Source organism: Xyrauchen texanus, chromosome 48, assembly GCF_025860055.1.
Source record: "Xyrauchen texanus isolate HMW12.3.18 chromosome 48, RBS_HiC_50CHRs, whole genome shotgun sequence".
Taxonomy (NCBI): domain Eukaryota; kingdom Metazoa; phylum Chordata; class Actinopteri; order Cypriniformes; family Catostomidae; genus Xyrauchen; species Xyrauchen texanus.
Genome location: NC_068323.1, coordinates 8,541,777 through 8,564,719, shown reverse-complemented (window position 1 = coordinate 8,564,719; position 22,943 = coordinate 8,541,777). Strand labels below are relative to the sequence as shown.

Sequence of the window (22,943 nt, the reverse complement as noted above, 5' to 3'; positions counted from 1 at the left end):
AATGGTCGAAAAGGTCCGAGTGTTCAGCGCTTCCGGTGAAAACGGACAAACGCGGGAGTGAAGCGCCAAAAAACAAACCAACAAATGATTCATTCAACAACGCAAAACTCGAATAAACCGTGGTATATATTATTATTAACGCTTTAAGGTTATTATATGAACTGAAAATGACGGAATTACTTTTCAACAAGAGGTTACAGGTGCTGGTAAAGTGTAGAGATACGGATGAACGGTAAACAATGACTTTATATGAAACAATCGAATGTAAACAGCATGTTTGTTTATGTTTTCCCGCATTTATTTTCTTTTGATGTACGCTATGATATTGTGTTTTTGGAGTCAATTAACGCTCTATATGTGTTTACATGTGATGTTTTTATTAAAGGCGTTCAGTCATTCGAATCAGTATTGAACTGCAGTCAACATCAAATCCTGTCCACAGAAGGGTGAGAAAATGTCATTTATACATCTTAATTTATCGATTTTAAGCTAGTTTGCGGTGTTTAAGATTTTAAAACAGTATTTTAAAGGATTTCAAAGCACTACCCACATGTATAATAGGTTGTGGGAACGCAACGTGTCCATTAACGTCAATATTTTAGGTTCTAATGTATTTAAATGTGTGTTAAAAATGTATATTTTAGATCCTGTAGCTGGTCACCATTTCTTTGAAGTTTTCTCCATTCATTAAACGCCTTTCTGTCTTCACTAATTCAATTTAAGTGGTCCTGCGGTGTGACATGTTTTTAAAATAACAAATGTTTTATTTAGTCTAATGTGAGGACATAATAACTACATGCATGATAATTACAAAAGAATTAGTAAAATGCCATTTGAATTAGTTTTAGTAGTACAGCATGTCACACCCACATGACTTGTCAAATACATATATGCAAGCATATTTGCAATATTTTTTAAACAAATTTGTCCTCCTTTCTCTTAAAGCATGCAAACCAGAGTCTGACTCATATATGTATTAATAGAAAATCTGTTTTTTAATAGTTTATACCCTCTCTTATGTATTGATCTACAGGATTTGGTGGTACGGCTGACGGATGATACAGATCTATACTTTTTATACAACCTTGTCATATCAGAAGAGGATTTTCAGAGGTTCTGTGATCTGATCATGTCATTTATATATATTTTTGGCATAAAAATGCTCCAATTTCGTCTGCACATTGTAATGGAAGCCCATTTCTGCCACATAAAAATACTGCCACATGCTTTTGTAATGTATTTAGTAATTTTGCATTACTAAGAAATGTATGTAATTAAATTACTTTTTCATTGAGGAAAAAAAGGAAAGTAAGGGATTACTCTTAATTGTTTTTAATTTAAATTACAGTTACTTCTGATGTAATTGTGTTAAATACTGTGTAGACTAGAACATTTCCATATAAATTAATAGTGAATTTAAAATAGAAATGTAACGGCTAATGTTAAAAGTTATGTTTTCTAATTTAACGCTGCCCCTTAAATTCTTTGGTCAGTTCATGAATAATTAATTTGATTTTATATGATTTATTTGAAAGAATTAAAAGAACAGTTTCATGTTTGTACTTGTATTTTTCATCTGGTTGAGGTTGATGAGGGTGTTAGAAAGTAATTAGTAATAAGTAAAGCAATTACTTTTCATACGGAGTACAGTACAGTAATCTAATTACACAGAAGAAGCTTTAAATAGTAGATAGTAATTAATTACTTTGTTAGAGTAATTTACCCAACACTGTTTGTATGTCGAAATTAAGAGAGAAATTATGAGATATTTTTTTTATCTCAATTTTGACCAGCTCATAATTTAAATTTTTTGTCTCAGAATATATATATATTTATATTTCTGATAAATTTTTATCTCATAATTTTGAGATGTTTTTTGGTTTGGCAGATGTGGGCTTCCATACTAAGATTGTTAACTGTATGTTTTTTTATATGTGTGACATACATTTTTTCTCAGTGTAACGACCTTTATTCTCTTTTCTTCATAATAGTTTAAAAGTACAACAAGGACTATTAATAGACTTCTCATCATTTCCACAAAAATTTATCGATCTGCTTGTGCAGTGTATCGCTGAACAGGACAAAGAAAACCCACGGTGAGAGCATATCTGTCTTGTATCGCTTATATGTCTCCGGTTAATGCTTTATATCATTAGTGAGAACTCTCTCCCATCTCTCTTTATTTAGGTTCCTGTTGCAGCTCACGTCATCGTCGTCAGTATTCGACCATGGTCCTTCAAACCTTAATATTGTGGAGACAAACGCTTTTAAACACCTCACACACCTCTCTCTGAAACTGCTGCCTGGATCTGATACAGACATTAAGAAATATCTGGCCACATGCCTTTCTACCATAAAGGTACAATAGCATCGGCACTTGACAGACTTTGACTAAAAATCTTCTTTTTAGTATGATTTCATCATGCTTATTTTTTTATAATGAATTAATACTAAATCTGTGTTTACAGGAGGAAAAGCAGCAGTTGGAACAGAAGTTGAGAAAAACTGAGGAAGATCTTACCAAACAACTAAACTATGCACAACAAGTCAGTGATATTGTGTTCTGGATATATATAATCCAGTATGACACCTAATATTGCAAGTAGCTTATTTAGAAGACCTGTTTACTTATTGAAGGAATTTTCCAGCCTAACTACATGCTAGTAATGCCTAGCTACATGCTAACAACACCTAGCTACATTTTAGAACATGTTAGTAATGCCTAGCATCATGCTAACAACATGTTAGCTACTACTAGCTAACTACGTGGTAAAACATACTAACAACACGCTGGCAACCCCTAGCTACATGCTAAAATATGCTAGCTACACTTATCTACGTGGTAAAACATGCTATCAATGCCTTACAACATGCTAGCAACATGTTTGCAAAGCCTAGCTACATGCTAATAATTCTGTTACAGTGAATCACTTACAATGGAAGTGAAGGGGCCAATTCGTAAACATTAAAATACTTGTTTCAAAAGAATAGCCACAAGATGTAAACGCTATGTGTGTTAACATAATCTATTTTGATAAAATCACCTAATAACCTTTTCTGTGTTAATATAGAATTTTACAACATTGTTGTAATGCTGTAAACCCTAAAACAACCGTACAAACAGAGATTTTAAAAATGTACAGCTCAAATAATATACAAGATTTAACAGATGAATTAATGTAAGTGCTTTTATAAAATTATAAGCTTCACATTTCTGCATTTAAACCCTCCAAAAAATTGGCCCCATTCACTTTCATTGTAATTGCCTCACTTTAACCTTGATTTTTTTTATTTTTACTAATCAAATGCTGTTGATTTGAGATTAACTTTTATTGAACCTGGAATATTCCACAAATTGAACTGTATAAAATTATATATATGCACACCTAATAAAAACCTTAAACTTTTGTGAGGAAAAAAAATGGGAAAATATGATTTGTTTGCATAGAGTGCTCTACAAATGAATCATGAATTGAGAGATTATAATCAAAATGTTCTGTCTTTTAATCTTCTTCCAGACCCTGTCTGAAAAAAGCAGAGAGCTGGATAAACTAAGGTCCGAATGGACGTCACAAACCACATGTCTGTCCAGCAGACACATGCAAGATCTCACAGCTGAGCGTGAAAAAGCCCTTGAGGTAACGTGCAAAGCATTTGTGATAAGTGCATTTTTCTGATATTGAGAAAAACAAGTCAGATTTCTAAAAGTATAAAATACATAATTGAATAGAATTATTTTGACCTTAATAGACACAAACACGACTACAGCAACAGAACGAACAGCTTCGACAGGAACTTGAATCTACTTATCAACGAAGCACCCAACAGCTCCAAACCAAAGTCTCTGAGCTGGAAACCACCAACAGAGAACTCACAGACAAGAAATACAAGAACGACTCCACCATACGAGACCTTAAAGCCAAACTGGCCAGTCTGGAAGAGGTGGGAAATGCTTTTAAGTCTAAAAAAATTCCAAAACATTTGAAGAAATGCTGGTGTGTTCTGACTTTATTTCTGTGTGCAGGAGTCTCAGAGGTCAAAGCAACAGATTCTGTCATTGAGGAGAGAGAACAGCACTCTTGATACAGAGTGTCATGACAAAGAGCGTTTAATAAACCAACTGCAGACGCGAGTGGCCGTCTTGGAGCAAGAGATCAAAGATAAAGACCAGCTTGTGCTGAGGACCAAAGAGGTGCTGGAAGCCACGCAACAACAGAAGGTCAGTCGGATTGTGGTCATCACACAAGCTCTTCTGTTATGGCTTGTAACCACTATGGTAGCTGATGTTATAAATCTCATATAAAGCTTTTCAGATATTCACACTGAAACTCTTAATGTAGAATTTTACATTTTAAGTTAAATCATAATATAAGCTAGAAAAGATACTTGATATTATCTGTTTCAAATCCTCTTGAGCTACAGTGCTGTTGTCTACTGACTAGATAGGCAGCATCCAAAATGGGGGCGATTTTCATTTTATAAGCCTAATATCTGGACTTTACAATGCAGATAGCTGATCTAACCAATTCCTAAATAATGCTTTTAAATTGGCTGACAAATTAGAACGGTTTCATTGTCATCATTTGCAAATTTGTTTTCACAAAAATTCTATTCAGAGTTGGTAAAAAAGATGAGATAGCCACATGTTATGTATTGATGGAAAGGTTTCAATTAGTAAAATCCATTGAGCATCCATGTTTCACTCAGAGGCCAAACTGTAGTGAGTATTAGTATGAAATTCCCAGACACACACAAATATAATAGTGTCTTTTTGTCAAATGTTTCCTTATTAAATGGTAAATGGTCTGCACTTATATAGCGCCTTTTTAACCTTAACAGTCTTCAAAGCACTTTACACTGTGACTCATTCACCCATTCACACACACATTCATACACCAATGATGGCAGAGCTGCTATGTAAGGTGCTAGTCTGCCATTGGGAGCAACTTGGGGTTCAGTGTCTTGCCCAAGGACACTTCGGCATGTGGAGTCGTGTGGGTCGGGAATCGAACCGCCAACCCTGTGATTAGTGGCCGACCCGCTCTACCACCTGAGCCACAGCCGCCCCAATTTTTTATTTTTCAAAAGAGCCAAAACACAACATAATATGATAAGTAGACCTTGAAATATTCCTCAAAGAGTACATGGAAAAACGATGCTCAAAAAGGCGCTCAACACTTATAGAGTGTGTGTGTGTGTGGGGGGGATTGCATGTGTCTGAAAACATTGTGTGTGCAAACACATGTGCTCATCTAAAGGATTGGGATGCTCCTGAACACTTCTTATTTCTGTATTTTGTAGTCTAATCCATTTACTTCCAGTGGCCGATCATTTTTGACCGGGAACACAAGTGTAACAAAGTGAAATAAAACGAAAACAAATTTTTAAAGGAAATTATAATGGTCCAATTTTTTTGTGTGTTTTCAGATACCATATGTGAACAAAGTTAAGGAGTTTTATTCCAATTGGACTAAGTACAATGTTTTTAAATGTAATCATCCGGGTCAAAATAACTGGAACACAACATAAGGGTTAAATATCTTGAGCTATTTTAATGGATACTTTTCTGTTTTTTCAGTATGCAATTAAAACTTTTTTTAATAAAAACGATATATCATACATCCCTGTCCAGAGTCTACTAAGAGAAACACTGTTTTGTTTGTTAGAACTCTGTCGAAGGAAATTTTGAAAGTAAGCAACTTCATATCAGCAAGCTGGAGGCCACAGTTAAATCCCTGTCTGAGGAGCTGATCAAGGTTTGTCAACTTTAACCATAGAAAAATATTTATATTAACACTCTTAGTCCGATTTTAGCACATTCTCACGAAACATGAATTCCCACTGCAGGCGAACGGCATCATCAAGAAGCTGCAGGGGGATCTGAAGGCTCTGGTGGGGAAGATTAAAGTAAAGAACACTGTGACCGTGTCGCAGGAGAAGGTCTTGCAGGAAACCACTGAAAAACTGCAGCGGGAGCAACGAGAACTTCAAGACACTCAACAACGACTCCGACAGAAAGAGGACGAGGTACCATGTCACCACTGGCATTTGGCTTTTATCACATGCGGGCACGCAGAGGTTACAAATTCTGTCCTGAATATTTCTTTTACAAATCGCCTTTAGGCAACAAAGTTAAAGGAGCAGTTGGAAGCTACTGTTCAGAAACTGGATGAGAGCAGGGAGGTGTTGAAAACCAATGAGAACGGTGAGTTTATTGGCCTGTCTGAGGAATACGGCTTTTTTTTTTCTTTTTTCTCCCTCTCAATAATCAATCTGTTATTTTTGTATTTAATTGGATGAAAAAGCCAATTGTTAATGTCTTGTGCACAGTCTTTCAAAGTAATCTTTTGAATGCAAGCCCATACGGACACTTTCGATGCATTACACTGCAACTGCTTTGTGATCATTTCTGAGCACAATCAACGAAATGCACTTGCGTGACTATCCTAGAAAAAAAACTGGGCTGTATGTGAACTGGCTGCGTGTAATTTGTTGATGACGTAATTTGTGTCATGCTCACTTTTCGTGAGATGTAGCGGCATGCGAAACAACTAAATATACTTTAGCCTTAAGTCTAGCATATACTTCGTTTTTTCTTCGTTCCGTTCGTGCATGGTCGAGCACTCTAGTCTTTCAAATTCATTTGATTTTCATTCAATGCACACGTACTACAACTGCTTTGTGAGACTCTTTAGTAGTCAACTCGGACAACTGAATAAACTTTAGCCTTTATTTGATTTTTGATCATTTATCCGTTATTTTCAAGCATTTTCTTGATCTTTGTAACATGGCCTGCTTTCGTATCTCTCAGTGATAACATGGCTGAACAAGCAGCTGAATGACAACCAGCTGTCTCGAAAGCAGGAAACTCTGGGAATGTTCGAGACTCCTGTGGCAGGGTCGAGAGCAGGAAGTTTTCCCCACAATATGGTAATTCATGTGATTAATCATTGAGAAATGATGTAGCAGTGGCTCTCTGAAATCGTGTGTTTTGACGTTCTTTTCTTCCCTAGCTTGATAGCAAAAGTTTCCCCTCTTCTTTGGGCCAGGGTTTCCCCTTCACCTCTACGATAAACTCCAAATACCCTCTTCCCTGTGTGAGCTCAGGGACTCGTTCTGTCCTGACAGTGCACAATCAGACATCTGGACCAAAGGCAGGCCTCCTCACTCCCTTTTCTTCTCGCTCATGACATCTTTTTAGTTTGTTATTCTGTGGTTAGCATGCCTGTTGTAGATGCCATCTTAAACTTTGTTCGTACTGCACACAATTCTGATTTGATCAGATGCTGGTGTCAACAAAGTCACATTATTAAATTTTTCCTCTAAATATTTTTCTTTCCTTTTGAATGATAGGTGCAGTTTAACCCCATGAGTGTCAAACCTTCTACAGAAATGGGGAACGGAAGTCTAACCACACAACCTGCCAATAAGGAGAAGTGAGTTCCTTTTTAATTATACCCCCCTGTTTTATTTCCCTGGAGTATTTTGTCTGATCTACTGTAAATCTTGCGGCAACAGTGGAGAACCTGTTGGTTTGGACTCCAAGTACTTTGAGAGACGAGATGACAGCATTCCACTCCGAGGTCTTTTACCCAGCATGCATCTGAATAGAGGTAAACTACAAATAGATGATATCTTATTGTAATTACTTCCATTAAACTAAAAATGGACGGTCGAGTGCATTGCTGTGCACAACAAAAGATACCACACAGAACACTGTACAGCTGAAGTCAGAAGTTTACATATACATTTAAACTCAGTTTTTCATATGATCCCCTTTTCTCCCAATTTGGAATGCCCAATTCATACTACTTAGTAGGTCCTCGACTCAGCACGGGAGGCTCATCAAAACCTTCACTTTGTTGTCCTTAAGCATTTTGGCACAACTTTGAAGGACCGAATGCGTCTTGTTCCTGAGCGGTGTGATGGCTGTGTTGTCCCATAGTGTTTATACTTGCGTACTATTGTTTGTACAGATGAACATGGTACCTTCAAGTGTTTGGAAATTGCTCCTAAGGATGAACCAGTCTGTGGAAACAGGTCCACAATTTTTTTTCTGTGGTCTTGGCTGATTTCTTTTGATTTTCCCATGATGTCAAGAAAAGAGGCACTGAGTTTGAAGGTAGGCCTTAAAATAAATCCACAGTTACACCTCCAATTAGTCTATCAGAAGCTAATTGGCTATTTGTCTAAAGGCTTGACATCATTTTCTGGAATTTTCCAAGCTGCTTAAAGGCACAGTTAACTTGGTGTATGTAAACTTCTGACCCACTGGAACTGTGATATAGTCAATTAAAAGTGAAACAATCTGTCTGTAAACAGATGTTGGAAAAATTACTCATGTCAGGCACAAAGTAGATGTCCTAAACGACTTGCCAAAACGAAAGATGGCTAATATGAAATCTGTGGAGTAGTTAAAGAAATGAGTTTTAATGACTTTAATAAGTATGTGTAAACTTCTGACTTCAACTGTATCTGACACACAGTGTTCTGAGTATCTTTTGTTGTGCATTTTGGAAAATGTAGTTGGTCATTCAGGTATTCTATGCCAGAGGTTTTCAAACTGGGGTGTGTGGAACATTTGTGAGGGGGGGAAAAGTGCATCCAAAATTGTAAAAAAAAAAGACTGATTTTGATATTATTACTGTTTCATTCAGCTTTCTAAAGACTGGTTTGAAATCATGACATTAATCGTGATTATTTTAGTCCAGTGGTTCTCAACCTTTTTTGGTTGAACGCCCCCCTACTTCATTCCCTGACCATAGAATGCCCCACATATTGGTTAATGTTAATTTCAATGTTTACGTTAAGGCTGATGATTTAATGTTAATCCAGTGCGATTAACGGCATTAATCATACCCCCATCTGTACAAAACCGTAGTAACATTTAGTGCACTTTTAAAGCCACTTTTTAATGTAATGTCTTTTGAATTACTATATTTATAATTATTTTGATTATTATACAGTATTTTGTCTTTATTTGGGGGCTTTTCTCAGCAAATTTTGGTATAAACAAATTTAACTTGATTAGTTAATTAACTAATATTAACATATATACAATTGTGTTTTTATAGATTCATAGTAAGATGAATGTATGCTTTTTTTCAACCAATTTTGGTATTCAATTTCATAAATTAATTGGCATATAATTCATTTGTATATTAACATTAATCAACTAATAATAAACTATTGTATTTTTATATATATGAACATAAAGCTACATCAACAAATGCTTTTTTTCCAGCTAATTTTGGTATATATAATTTGATTAATTGGCATATTTAATAATGTTGAAAAGTTTAGTAATAATACTTTATATACATTAATGAACTAACACTAAACAATTGTATAATCATAGACTAACATTAACCAAAAATGTTTTTTCTCTGCAAATTTTGGTGTATATATAATTTAATTAATTTTCATATCATTTAATGACATTACAAACTTTAATAATACTTCATATTAACATTAACCAATATCAATAAATACTCCAAAAAATATTGTTCATTGTTACTTCAATAATTGAGCAAATAGTGAAAATCTAACTGTAAATGGTTTCCATATCTTTACCTTCAGAAGTGCCCAAACCTCTAAGCATGGTTGGCCCAAAACCCATGTGCCAGTCTGCTCCTTCTGCGTACTTCCCAGGATGACAAACGGTATATTTGTAAATGGACCTGTTTTCATCACTGCAGTCTGTGTGAATCGCCATTTATACCACCAAGATGGGAGTCCATTGCAGACTGTTTTAAGACTTATTTATTAAACCCATTTCTATCTTGATGTGTTTAAAACAAAGATATTCCGGGCTTGCGGTGAGATTTGTTTTAGACGGAGTACATTTGCTTGGGACCGAATGTCAAATCTATTATGGTGCTAAATTTTGGGCCTTTTAAAACTAGTGCCATACGATTGAGCCATACGTGAACTCTGGCTAGAGATAAATTGATGCCGTGTTTTTTACACAAAGGTATAACGTCATTTTATTGAAGGTCTCTTTAACATCCTGTTGATTGATTGGTTGAAAAATGGTAACAGAATGTGATCGTGTGGTTTGCTGTGTAAAGCTGTACATATTTCTTGTGTTAGAAAATGAATTGTGTGTGTGTGTACATTGTATTTTTGTATTTATGGTTTTATATTGTAAACACACTTCATCCATTTTTATCATGGATCTCCTGTTGGCTGCTGCTTGTTTGGCAGTAGCAAAAATTTTATGCCAAAATAAATAAATTCTCTGATGCAGATATTTTAAAAAGTATTTTTTTCCTTCATTTAATGCTTTTTTAAAAACATCATCAACATGTGATCTGAAAGAAAACAAACCCGATCGCGCATACATCAAAATATTTAACTTTTATTGAAATGCATGTTTAGATACTTTGTGACACAGTATATGTACATGGTTCAATCAAAAACAATCACATGTTAAAATTTCTAATGAAGACCGAACAGCAAAACCACAGAACGAATAAAACACCGTATTCGAAGACAAAGAGAATATATTACAGAAACTCATCTCATAAATATTCAAAAGCACAACTAATTAGATGATGGGAGTGTTCAATAACATGTCTGTAAATTTGGTCAAATATCCCATCATAAAACGAGCCATTCTACCGTCTCAATGAAAAATACAGGAAGGCCACTGGCCATTTTGACCTCCATGTACTTGAATGTACTTCCGTCAGTTGGCATTTACGAAGTCTTTAAGCTTATATTTTTCATAGGTTAGATGTAAGACGCACGTATCATGCATTTAGTTTCAGAACTTATCTAGGGTCAACCATTCTCCGTTAAGAGAGGCGAACACCGATCCTCCCTCATAATCCATCACAAATTCGCCAATTCCTGTCAGACAATGCAATGTAAGCTGGGGAAGGCACCATTGACTCCAAGTAGTACAAATAAAACGGCATCAGCTTAATATAAGAGCAACAAATAAAAGGGAACTTTGAATGAAACTGTACAACAATCACTTCATTTGCGACATTTGTTTTAAAGTTCAAAGATGAACAGTCTGTTAAGGCCATTCACAACAAAGCACTGGAATCCACACGATTATCCTAAACTATCAGTTAAGGCCATTCATGATGAAGCACTGGGAATCTGTATCCATTACTTTCCCAAACAAACTTGTAATCTAATGAAAGCAGCATGTGAACAAGCAGAACAAATGTGTAAGTCATTAGTAAAACAATTCTTGCATAAATTATCCTATTAATATCAAGGGGACAATTTACGTAAGAATTTGTTCTGCTCATGTTTCACGAATAAGCCAATTTTCGTAAACCCAGTTTGCAAATGGTTTCAATAATTTACGTAAAATTTAGTTTTGCTTGAATTTTTACGACCAGTTTAAAGGATTTACACACTCGTTCTACTCATTCTTGTGATTTACATAAATTCGTTCAGCTCGAATTCCTGATGCTTATTCTTATGAACTGATTTACACCAACCACTTCTACTCAAATTCTTATCATTTAGACAAATTTGTTCTGCTTAAAGACTTGCAAAGTTTTACAAATGATTTCCGCTAATTGGTTCCATGAACGATTTATGCAAAAAATGAGTTCTGTTTTTTACGAAGTGGTTAAACAATTTAAACAAACCCTTTCTGCTCCAATTGTCACCACTTACACTCTTTAAGAAGTTCAACAAATAATTTACGCTAATTTATTCGGTTTGGATTCTTGAAAGGTTTGACCAATTTCTGCAAAAGTGAGTTCTGCTTGAAATCTAACGACTGGTTTACGCTAATTCGCTCCACTCGAATTCTTCAATTTACATATTTCTTACGTTTTACGAACAATTTACGCGAGCGCGTTCCGCTCGCATTCTTGCCAATGGTTTTTACTAACAATTTACGCGAACGCGTTCCGCTCGCATTCTTGCCAATGGTTTTTACTAACAATTTACGCGAACGCGTTCCGCTCGCATTCTTGCCAATGGTTTTTACGAACAATTTACGCGAACGCGTTCCGCTCGCATTCTTGCCAATGGTTTTTACGAACAATTTCACGCGACGCGTTCAGCTCGCATTCTTGCCAATGGTTTTACTAACAATTTACGTGACGGCGTTCCGCTCGCATTCTTGCCAATGGTTTTTAGGAACAATTTACGCGAACGCGTTCCGCTCGCATTCTTGCCAATGGTTTTACGAACAATTTACGCGAACGCGTTCCGCTCGCATTCTTGCCAATGGTTTTTACGAACAATTTACGCGAACGGCGTTCCGCTCGCATTCTTGCCAATGGTTTTACGTACAATTTACGCGAACGCGTTCCGCTCGCATTCTTGCCAATGGTTTTTACGAACAATTTACGCGAACGCGTTCCGCTCGCATTCTTGCCAATGGTTTTTACGAACAATTTACGCGAACGCGTTCCGCTCGCATTCTTGCCAATGGTTTTTACTGAACAATTTACGCGAACGCGTTCCGCTCGCATTCTTGCCAATGGTTTTTACGAACAATTTAACGCAAGTAGCTCTGCTTGAACTCTTACGAATGGCTTAAACTATTAACACATTCGTTCTACCCAAATATTTACGAATATTTTATTAAAACAAATTTGAATTCTGCTTGAATTCATACGAATGGTTTGATTTATTTTCTCCATGCTGACATTTCATTAACGAGGCCCATTATTTGTATGTGTGTTGTCGCCACACCAGGCCCTTCTCATTGGAACACACTGTGTTCAGAAACATTCCTGACTAGGTTAATGTCCCTGAGTGAGCTATGGTAATGAAGAACTAGAAGTCAGAAAGAGTAAAGTAAAAAGAAAAACAAGGCAAAAAAATATTAAAAATAAAATGAATAAATACAAGCCATTGCGATAGTGCTTTTGGACAGAACTGCCGTTAAATATATGTTCTTCTATATACATATCTTTAAAAAGTGGTGCTCTATTTTTGATACAGCAAGATACGTCCCGACAATGAAAATCCGGCTTGAAAGTAGATCTACGGAGACAGGACTGAGGACTGCTCAGATATAGCTTTACATTTCAATATACGATAACAGCCTCCATGCGCAACTCTTTCCTTAATGGATAGAGGGCGTGACCAATGTGCCCATATCTTTAACAGCCAATCACACATTAGTGTCCTGTAGCAAGGGCTCTTTGGCCTCTCCGGGTGGGTGGGGACTGTGCGGGTGCCCGTGTGGTGACATGTGCTTCTTCCAGCTGCCCGCACGAGCACCCATATGAGGGTGCTCGGGGATGAAAAGGGCCACCAGGAGCGCAAGGAGCACAGAACATGCACCAAAGAGGAACGGCGGTCCAGGGATTATTGCACTCTGTTGGGGTAAACCATGACAGGGGAAAAGCGTTAGGATTCAACCAAGACCTTTTAAATACATTTCAAAATGCTGTCAATGAAACTTGTATTTAAGCCAGAATATTCCTTTAATCAATTTGCTATAATGGACAAACTAATTTAACCCTTAAAATCGCACACAAATTTTCATTATATCACAAATCAACAGTTCCATTAATTGTGTTGATTTGCAATGGCTGACCTGTTGGTGGTGATCGTGGTGGTGCTGTACATCTAGTCCTTTCTCTGGAACCTGGTCCAACTCAACATGAAAGATGTAGAAGATGAAACCATAGAGGGCCGGACCGAGGCCGTTACACAACCCGCGGATTCCTGTGACCATACCCTGACCCACACCTACAGAAAGGAGAAAGCACATCAGTGGTCACATATTAGACTTAAAGGTGCTATATGTAATATTTTTATGTACTAAATCATAAAATGACCATAATGGCTTCTCTGATAACAATGCTACAGCCAGTATATTCTACTTTGAAGTTTCCATTCCGGGCCGGAATTTCTGTTTATGGTTTGGCCCGTGTGATCCCGTCCACTCGCCAATAGTTTTTCGACGCCGCCGTCGATTTGAGCAAGTTTGCAGGGCATGAAAGCCAACAAACGAACTGGATCAGAGATAACAGATTCCACCCGACCTAAAAAGCCTTGCATCTGTCTAAAAACCACCTTTGGAAGATCAAACGGATGCTGAATTGGCTAATTTGCATGTCCTCATTCTGGCAACCCTCATGAGCTTTGAGACTGGGGCGAGGCAGACAACTGTCCAATATTTTTAATTTGGACTGCAGTACCCATTTCAAATGCTCGTTGTCAATCTTACATACAGCACCTTTAAAGACCAACAATGCATGTGTAACTTTGATTAAACAAAATACCTTGCTGATCAGGATTGGCGTTGCGGGAAATCAGGGCGCTCACAGCCGGAAAAGTGATACTGGACATGGCGGCAACAGCTCCAGCTGCCCACATCATCCTGGAAAGTTCAAATGCACAGAACATTCCGTTAGTAAACAGTCATTCCATGTTTACATTATTCTTAAAGAAACACTACACCCAAAAATAATATGAATATGCCAATTTTCTCAAGGTTCTTGTGAGGAACAGTCCAAAATGTACCGAACAGACAAAATTTTGGAAAACATAAATTGAAATTGTCCATTCACAAACCACATGTGGATGTCTCACGCAATTTTGCTGATGCTTTTTTTATCCAATGCAATTTACAGAACACTGTAATACACAGTATCAATGTGTCAAGGGGCCGTTTAAACAGACGTCTTCGACTATTGTGCTGCATCTTACGGTCTTTTCAGCATCTCGCGCAGAAGTGCAACGTTTTTAAGATGACGTGTCGAGTTAAAAAACTTTTAAAGGAATATTCCGGGTTCAATACAAGTTAATCTCAATCGACAGCATTTGTGGCATAATGTTGATCACCTTTTCTTTTAAAATAACAGGTTGCGGTGAGGCAATTACAATGGAAGTGAATGTGGCCACATTTCGGCAGAAATATAACGCTTATAATTTTATAAAAGCACGTACATTAATTCTTCTGTTACAACTCGTGTGTTATTTGAGATGTACATTTGTTTAAATGTCATTTTTACTGTTATTTTGGGGTTTTACGGTTTGTTGACATTACATCGTCATTATGGATGTGCAAAACGACAATTTCAAAATCGACTAGTCGGTGGGTTATGTTGACGGTTAGTCGAGTAGTTTAATAAAATACAGCAAGTATTTTAATGTTCAAAAATTGGCCCCATTCTCTCGTTTCAGCGTGAGAATGCGTTCGTTCTGAATGGCGCCTTGCAAGTTTAAACCTTTCACTGAAATCTTACCATGGCTCCGATCCGAATCCATACCAGGCGAGCTGCAGAATCTGAAATCCCAAACCCAGCAGGATTGTGTTCTTGTTCCCAATGGAACGCATGAGTAAACTTAATATTACAGTCTGTAGGTGAAGAGAAAGACATTAAAATGTATATATACCCTTTACAATGTTATACGAGTATGAACCGACTTGGGGAAAATGACACACCTGTGCAACAATTGACAGCAAGCCTAAAACAGCAATGAAAGCTGCAACACTTTCAGGTGAGAATCCCATTATCTGAAAAACAGGTCAGAACAATTTAATTCATAGTCCTGTTTGTTTATAAGATGTCAACTTACATAAAGCAACAAAACAGATTTGACCAATTCTAACGGGGTTAAAGATTAACCACAGAGATAAACTAATGTAACGGACTAGGACAGGCATCGGTACCTGTTGCAGATACAGGAAGAAGCTGGAGTATTGTCCAGCCTCAGGCAGATAAGACAGGAACACTGTTATACAGATAAGCAGAACGGTTGAGTCTTGTCCCACTTTCCTCAGAGACTGCAGAGAGAGAGAACACACTTATGAATACACACGCTGACCTTTATAATCCACCACATGTCTTATGCATATCCCAAAACGATTTTTGATGTAAAGTCTAGCCCACATTAGAGGTTAAACGATAGTGGGTTTTGCATGGAGGCATTGCTGCAGGTCAGAGATCTCCAATATAGGGCGTAGTGGGGTGGGGTTACTCCAAAAGGGGGTTGGGCTGACAGTTAGGGAAAGGGTTAGGCAAGGTGCTCCCTATATCTTTGCTGGCAATTTGGAGCTTTTGCCCCTTATTGGAGCCCTGTCTGCAGCTATACCCTTCTTGATTAATCGATTTATAGAACGCTACACAAACTTCTTAGTCTTCCCTTAATGTTACAGGTTCAAACATAGAGCCGACAAGAGTCCAAAATGAACAAAATTCCAATAATAACCAGAAAAAGGAAGATTTGCATTAAACAGGACTTTTAACCATAATCAAGCCCAGAATACACTTATATCAGGATTCTTGTTTTGAAATGACAGTGACTTGGTCCCGTTACAATGCTCTACAGTACATTTAAGTATTTACCAATTTAAGCTTTTTGTAGCCTATATTATTCACCATATCAATGATGAAAGATTTAGATACAGCAATTCCCCACAAGGTATCAGTGATACTAAAGGCAGGTGTTATAATGCAGAACCAATCCATTCTAACTTAAAAATAAATCAGCAAGGGCCACAGAGGAATAATAATAAAAATGCTAAAAATTAGTTGATGAAAACCGATAGTTCCAACAAGCAACTATCAGCACAGATTATTCTGTAAAACCGATATATTGGTCTACATTGCTGATTAATCTACCCATGAAAAGCCCACTTAGACAGGATGAGATCGCCTGACCCTCATGTAAAGTGGCAAACCACCGTTTTTGTGTTGAGGAACAGGTAACTTCAACATTTCAATGAGAAATAAGCAGAATTTCCAGTGACTAGAAGATGATGTACACAGGGTTTCAGCAGGATTTATGAAGCTTATGAGGGGGGGCTAAGAAGCTATTTGACATAACACGTCCTCACATATATTCCACATGACAAAACAGTAACTGAATTTACACACATGATCCTGTTCAGAAGTTTACATTGCCTTTGTTTCTAATGTGTGTTGCTTTCTCGATCAATGACTGTTTGTGTAATAATTGTTCAGGACCTTGTGAAGATGCTGGAGGAAACAGGTTGACAAGTATCTATATCCACAGTACAACAAGTCCTATATCGACATAAACTGAAAGGCTGTTCAGCAATGAACAAGCCGCTGATCCAAAACCACCATAAAAAAGCCAGACTACAGTTTGCAAGTGCACATGGGGACAAAGATCTTACTTTTTGGAGAAATGTCCTCTGGTCTAATAAAACTTAATAGTTTGGCCATAATGACCATTGTTATGTTTGGAGGAAAAAGGGTAAGACTTGCAAGCCGAAGAACACCATCCCAACCGTGAAGCATGGGGGATGCAGCATCATGTTGTGGGGGTGCTTTGCTGCAGGAGGGACTGGTGCACTTCACAAAATAGATGACATCATGAGGAAGGAAAATTATGTGGATGTATTGAAGCAACATCTCTGATATCAGCCAGAAAGTTAAAGCTCGATCGCAAGTGGGTCTTCCAAATGGACAATGACCCCAAGCATACCTCAAAAGTTGTGGCAAAATGGCTTAACGACAACAAAGTGAAGCATTGGAGTTCCCATCACAAAACCCTGACAGGGCAGAACTGAGAAGGCATGTGCGAGCAAGGAGGCCTACAAATCTGACTCAGTTACACCAGTTCTGTCTGGAGTAATGGGCCAAAATTCCAGCAACTTATTGTGAGAAGCTCGTTTGAAGGATACCCAAAATATTTGACCCAAGTTTAAACATTTTAAGGCAATGCTACCAAATACTAATAAAGTGTATGTACATTTCTGACCCACTGGGAATGTGATGGAAGGAATAAAAGCTGAAATAAATAATTCTCTCTATTATTTGTGCATTTCACATTCTTAAAATAAATGTGTGATCCTATCTGACCTAAGACAGGGAATGTTTTCTATGATTAAATGTCAGACATTGTGAAAAACTGGTGTATGTAAACTTCTGACTACAACTGTATATAGAGAAGATGCAGCTTTTAAAACTCCATGATGTCAACACTTCATGAGGTCAAGCCAGAAATCATTGTTAAAATGCTTCCCTACAGAAAACCACAGCCTAAACAAGATAAGCAAAGTGTTGCATCAGTTTAATTGACTCACTGTTTCTGTGCTAATCTCTCTTTTTATAATGAACATATAATGTTTCCAACACCTCTTCTGAAGCTACGGTTTCATCCAGCAGCATCTACAACTTCCGTAATGTGACGAAAGCAATTTATCTGAATAATAACATCCAGTTTAATGGCACAGATTTTCAAAGTTACTGTAACTAACTTCCCCTTGAGGTCTGTTCTCCCCACGATAATGCAAGAACATGCTGGCAATGCGTTGGTTGGTCACAAACTGGTCATGCACTAGTGTAGAGTACGTTTCGGCACATCACTCTGTAGCCATTTATACATTTGCAATACAGCATTCTTAACTTATTTATTGAAATAAAACAAGAAAAAAAAATGTTTTACATCCTGTTGTTGACCAAGTTGTTTATAATCCCAATCTATCTACTCACAGCAAAGGGGTCTGCTTGTTCCCATGATATCGGGGCGCCCCAGGACGCTGGCCTCATTTTCTCAGGAAGCGATTCTGGCACAGCCACCAGGATAAAGCAGATGTCCAGCATAGCGATGGCCGAAGCCAGAACCACAACCAGACTGTCTCCATAGACCTGACTTAGATATGCACCAATTGCCGGGCTTATCACGAGACTCGCCGCAAACGTAGCCGAAACCTTTTGGAGGGAAGACAGAGATGTAAACGTAAACATCATATAGCGAGATGATGATACTGTCGAGTTGACTGTAATATCAGATTGGTTCTACATACCATGCCATACGCCATACTGCGCTCGTGTTCTTGGGTGATGTCGGCCACATAGGCAAAAATAACTGAAAAGGTAACTGCAAACACTCCGGATACCGAAATAACCGCAAAGTACCACCTGAAACACAAGAGGAACACCGTGCACTTGTAAACAGCCTTATATTATTGCAAGCATATTATTGAAACTGTGCAAACTACCAATAAATAGCAGCTAGAATGAAGAATATTTTTAGGATGTGGCAAAATCTTCCGACAGCCGCCTTCTGAACCTTAAAAAAAGAAAGAATGCGCCATACCATGGGCTTATCTTCATTAAAGGAATAGGTGCACATGTGAAGAACACAGTGAGTAAAAGAAATGACTTTCTCCCCCACACGTCAGACAGAGCACCAATCAGAGGAGCACTTAAAAAGGACAGAAGACCCTGCAAACAAAACCACGCAGGCGTTAAGATCAAAAGATGATAGAGAATAATCAACAGAATAATTAGGTAGGATAAGAACATACCTTGACTCCCTGAATCAAGCCATTCATGAGAAACGTGTGCTTTGGGAATGTTTCATGAAGAGCCTACGGATAGATGAGATGCAAAAGATCTTCAGTGACATTCACGCGCATTAAATAGATATTTTGAACTTTAATATATACGATTATATACGCAAATACATCTTAATAATGACATACTTCTTTAAGCTATAAACCGATGTTCTTTAAACAATAGTACGTTTCATTTACCTTCTCATCTTGGACATTTAAAATGGATTAAAATGTTTAGAGTGAACATAACATGGCATTCGCAACCCATTTCACACATTATGTAACTTATTTCCACGTGAAACATAATATGGCTGAACTTGTATGGGTGCATTTGAAAGCAAATTAGAGTCAAGAGAGGGGTCAAATTGTTTCGATGTTTCATGGGTGGAGCAAATAAAGAAATCCGTGAGAAATCCTAATGTACTTAATATTCGAAATTCTCGGATTATTCTCTGCTCTCAACGTCAAAACGTAAACAGTCATGCACATAAGACTTGTGCAAAATGGATAAGTAAACACTTTTACTGGGTAAACTCCAGTAATGCAGAGTGCTGATTGGTTTTTGCTTAAACCGTTAAAAGGAAAGCCATTTAAAGTTCATACAAATCTCGCAACAGTGCCCCTTGTGGCAACATTGAGAGCGCAACATGTACTTGTGTTGCGTCATCAATTGCGGTCTGACATATTTTGGAATGCAACTATGCACAAAATGAAGCTAACATAGCTAGAAGCTTATGCAAATACTTACTTGCGTAGAGTATGTTTCAGCCTTTCGGCATGATGCGCAGCGCAATATTTAAATATAGCATTGTTTAATTTATTCAAAAGTCATTGCAATTGAACTAGACGTCTTATTGTTTTGGTAAGTTGCTATAAATATACTGACTTTAACTTACTCGCTCATGAATATTGTTTCGCCATGATAGTAGTTCACTTGAAAGAGAAAACTCACTGTCGAAGCAGACAGCTCACACTAATCTTGCTATAGCACCCCTTGTGGTAACATTGAGAATGCAACACATACGCATGAATTGTGCAACGCCGCACAAAATCTATCTTGCATAGCTAGAGCCGTTTGCGTACTTGCGTTAAGAACGTTTTGGCCTTCGGGCGTTAACATGACCTTATGTATTGTTGCCTTATTAACCATAATCTATGTAAGAACGTGCATGCTAAATGCTAAAGCCTCACATAATCTTTGGAATTAAGTACACCAAATGAATTGCACACAATAAGACCAGGAACACGTTTTAAGAAAATAGGGGCGATTTTGATTTCATGTTTACTTCAAAGGTGGCACAAAATGAGACAAAACCAGAACTTACAACCAAAGTAGGTGCTGTCAGTAAACCCCAAGCAAAGAACTCCAGAAATATGACGATGACAGCATGATAAACGCTCGGAGACCCAAACCCTTGAGGCTACAGAGAAACAAAAATAACAATAGAGAATATATAGCATATTATTAGGAAGAATGTCCACTGTTAACCACATAAACAGAACGTGTTTAAAAACACATTCTTTTTACTCGGTCTAGATTTGACAGCACATAAGACACTGAGAAATAGCATGATTAGGGGTGTTTGCCGCCTAATTCTTAATTTCAGGAAATATACACTGGCAGCCAAAAGTTTGGAATAATGTAGAGATTTTTCTCTAATGGAAAGAATGGTACTTTTATTCAACAAGGTGGCATTCAACTGATCATAATGGATAGTCAGGACATTAATAACGTGAAAAATTACTATTACAATTAAAATGAAATGCTTTGCAGATCCTTGTCATTCTAGCTGTCAGTTTATACAGATACTCAGGTGACCTTTCACCCCACACTTCCTGTAGCACTTGACCTTTCACCCCACACTTCCTGTAGCACTTGGCCTTTCACCCCACACTTCCTGTAGCACTTGACCTTTCACCCCACACTTCCTGTAGCACTTGCCCTTTCACCCCACACTTCCTGTAGCACTTGACCTTTCACCCCACACTTCCTGTAGCACTTGCCATAGATGTGTCTGTCTTGTCGGGCACTTCTCACACACCTTACAGTCTAGCTGATCCCACAAAAGCTCAATGGGGTTCAGATCCGTAACACTCTTTTCCAATTATCTGTTGTCCAATGTCTGTTTCTTTGCCTACTCAAACCATTTCTTTACTTTCTGTTTCAAAAGTGAATTTCTTTGCAATTCTTCCCATAAGTCCTCCTGAGTCTTCTCTTTACTGTTGTACATGAAACTGGTGTTTAGCGGGTAGAATTCAATGAAGCTGTCAGCGGAGGACATGTGAGGCGTCTATTTCTCAAACTAGAGACTCTGATGTACTTATCCTCTTGTTTAGTTGTACATCTGGTCTTCCACATCTCTTTCTGTTCTTGTTAGAGACAGTTGTAATTTGTCTTTGAAGACTGTAGTGTACAATTTTGCATTGTATAGCCTTCATTCCTCAAAACAATGATTGACTGGCAGTTTCTTTTTTTGCTATTTTTTTTATCTAATATTGACCTTAAGACATGCCAGTCTATTGAATACTGTGGCAACTCAAAAACAACGTTAAGCTTCATTTAATGAACCAAACAGCTTTCAACTGTGTTTGATATAATGGCAAGTGATTTTCTAGTACCAAATTAGCAATTTATCATGATTACTCAAGGATATGGTGTTGGAGTGATGCTGCTGTTGAGATTTGATAGATTAAATAGTGATGGTGTTGTTTTTTACATCAGTAATGTTCTGACTATACTTTGTGATCAGTTGAATTCGACTTTGGTGAATTAAAGTACCAATTTCCTTCTGAAACAGCAAAATCTGTACATTATTCCAAACTTTTGGCTGTCAGTGTGTATATATAATATAGGCACTTGTTATTTTAAACTCTTTTGATACAAAATCAGATACAAACTATTCATCAGGGCAGATTTCAAATCTACTGATGTGTATAACATGATTAAAAACAGGACAACAGGCTGATATAACAGCTATGAGTAATGACAGAATTTAAGTTGAACATCCTTAAACCCCTCTAAAATAATAAGACATAAAAATATACAGAAAAGTAAATTATATAGTGATTCTGTGCCATGTTTAATGGTTAAATAGATGATAAATTTCTGGTATTTACATTTATGTGTGACAGATATTTAGTTGCATCCTTCAACTCATCTATAAATGTATGATAAGGGAATACGTGCATTAAAACGTCGTCATTTATGTATACAAATTTCCTTTCTGTGTTAAACTTAAATGATTTATTTTGTTTACTAACAAAAACATACAGATATGACGTCGCACATCTGTAAACTCCCCTTATGTGTGTTTAGAGCACCGTTGCTTTCAAATATCAAACGAATAATCTGTATACCCCATTTTTAACACGTATATGTGTTTGTTAGTGTTTATGTGGTTAAATTCAGCAGACACTCACCGTTCCTCCATCCTTGATTATGATTTTCTTCGCCAGTAACAAACTGCGATTCACTCGTTTCTTCTTTTTCTGGGTCATATTATCATCCTAGTTCATCACACTACGTTCAAAAGTCGTCATTTGAATGTAATCGCATGTGGATGAGTGCGGAGCGGGATGTGAAGGAGGGAAGAGGGGGGAATTGTACGAATTCTGGGGTTCTTTTCGTCCATTCAGTTTCGCATCATGTACACAGTCGCCATCTTCCCGAAGAGAGACGCATGGCGTGCGC

At 37.4% G+C, this 22,943-nt stretch overlaps 2 protein-coding genes across 3 annotated transcripts; one reads left to right on the top strand and one right to left on the bottom strand.

The window, feature by feature from the left end:
• Positions 1–52: 52 nt before the first annotated feature.
• On the top strand, positions 53–17,003 carry sass6 (SAS-6 centriolar assembly protein). 2 transcript variants are annotated; one of them, XM_052122290.1, is made up of 17 exons: positions 53–232; positions 386–446; positions 1,034–1,113; positions 1,992–2,096; positions 2,188–2,359; positions 2,469–2,546; positions 3,519–3,638; positions 3,751–3,942; positions 4,025–4,219; positions 5,667–5,756; positions 5,848–6,027; positions 6,124–6,205; positions 6,812–6,930; positions 7,014–7,154; positions 7,354–7,436; positions 7,519–7,613; positions 16,908–17,003. In XM_052122290.1, the coding sequence occupies exons 1-17, from the start codon at positions 168–170 to the stop codon at positions 16,982–16,984; spliced, it is 1,935 nt and encodes a 644-aa protein (XP_051978250.1). In that variant the 5' UTR covers positions 53–167; the 3' UTR covers positions 16,985–17,003. The 2 variants fall into 2 exon arrangements, with proteins under 2 accessions (XP_051978250.1, XP_051978249.1); XM_052122289.1 differs by lacking the exon at positions 16,908–17,003 and adding an exon at positions 9,580–10,233.
• LOC127639944 (hippocampus abundant transcript 1 protein) lies at positions 12,842–22,913 on the bottom strand. The gene is made up of 12 exons (XM_052122291.1): positions 22,673–22,913; positions 20,578–20,673; positions 19,223–19,285; positions 19,012–19,139; positions 18,719–18,833; positions 18,405–18,623; positions 15,614–15,727; positions 15,386–15,457; positions 15,186–15,298; positions 14,220–14,317; positions 13,529–13,683; positions 12,842–13,306 (listed from the first exon to the last, which is right to left on the bottom strand). The coding sequence occupies exons 1-12, from the start codon at positions 22,748–22,750 to the stop codon at positions 13,100–13,102; spliced, it is 1,458 nt and encodes a 485-aa protein (XP_051978251.1). The 5' UTR covers positions 22,751–22,913; the 3' UTR covers positions 12,842–13,099.
• Between the last annotated feature and the right edge of the window lie 30 nt (positions 22,914–22,943).

Bases quoted from the DNA above. Each gene is read 5' to 3' on its own strand.
- sass6 (XM_052122290.1), top strand. From the start codon at position 168: ATGACGGAATTACTTTTCAACAAGAGGTTACAGGTGCTGGTAAAGTGT. The intron at 2,360-2,468 runs GTACAATAGCAT...CTGTGTTTACAG, and splicing joins CATGCCTTTCTACCATAAAG to GAGGAAAAGCAGCAGTTGGA. The intron at 4,220-5,666 runs GTCAGTCGGATT...TTTGTTTGTTAG, and splicing joins AAGCCACGCAACAACAGAAG to AACTCTGTCGAAGGAAATTT.
- LOC127639944 (XM_052122291.1), bottom strand. From the start codon at position 22,750: ATGACCCAGAAAAAGAAGAAACGAGTGAATCGCAGTTTGTTACTGGCG. The intron at 19,140-19,222 runs GTATGTTCTTAT...TTTTGTTTGCAG, and splicing joins GCTTGATTCAGGGAGTCAAG to GGTCTTCTGTCCTTTTTAAG. The intron at 13,684-14,219 runs GTATTTTGTTTA...TCCTTTCTGTAG, and splicing joins CGCCAATCCTGATCAGCAAG to GTGTGGGTCAGGGTATGGTC.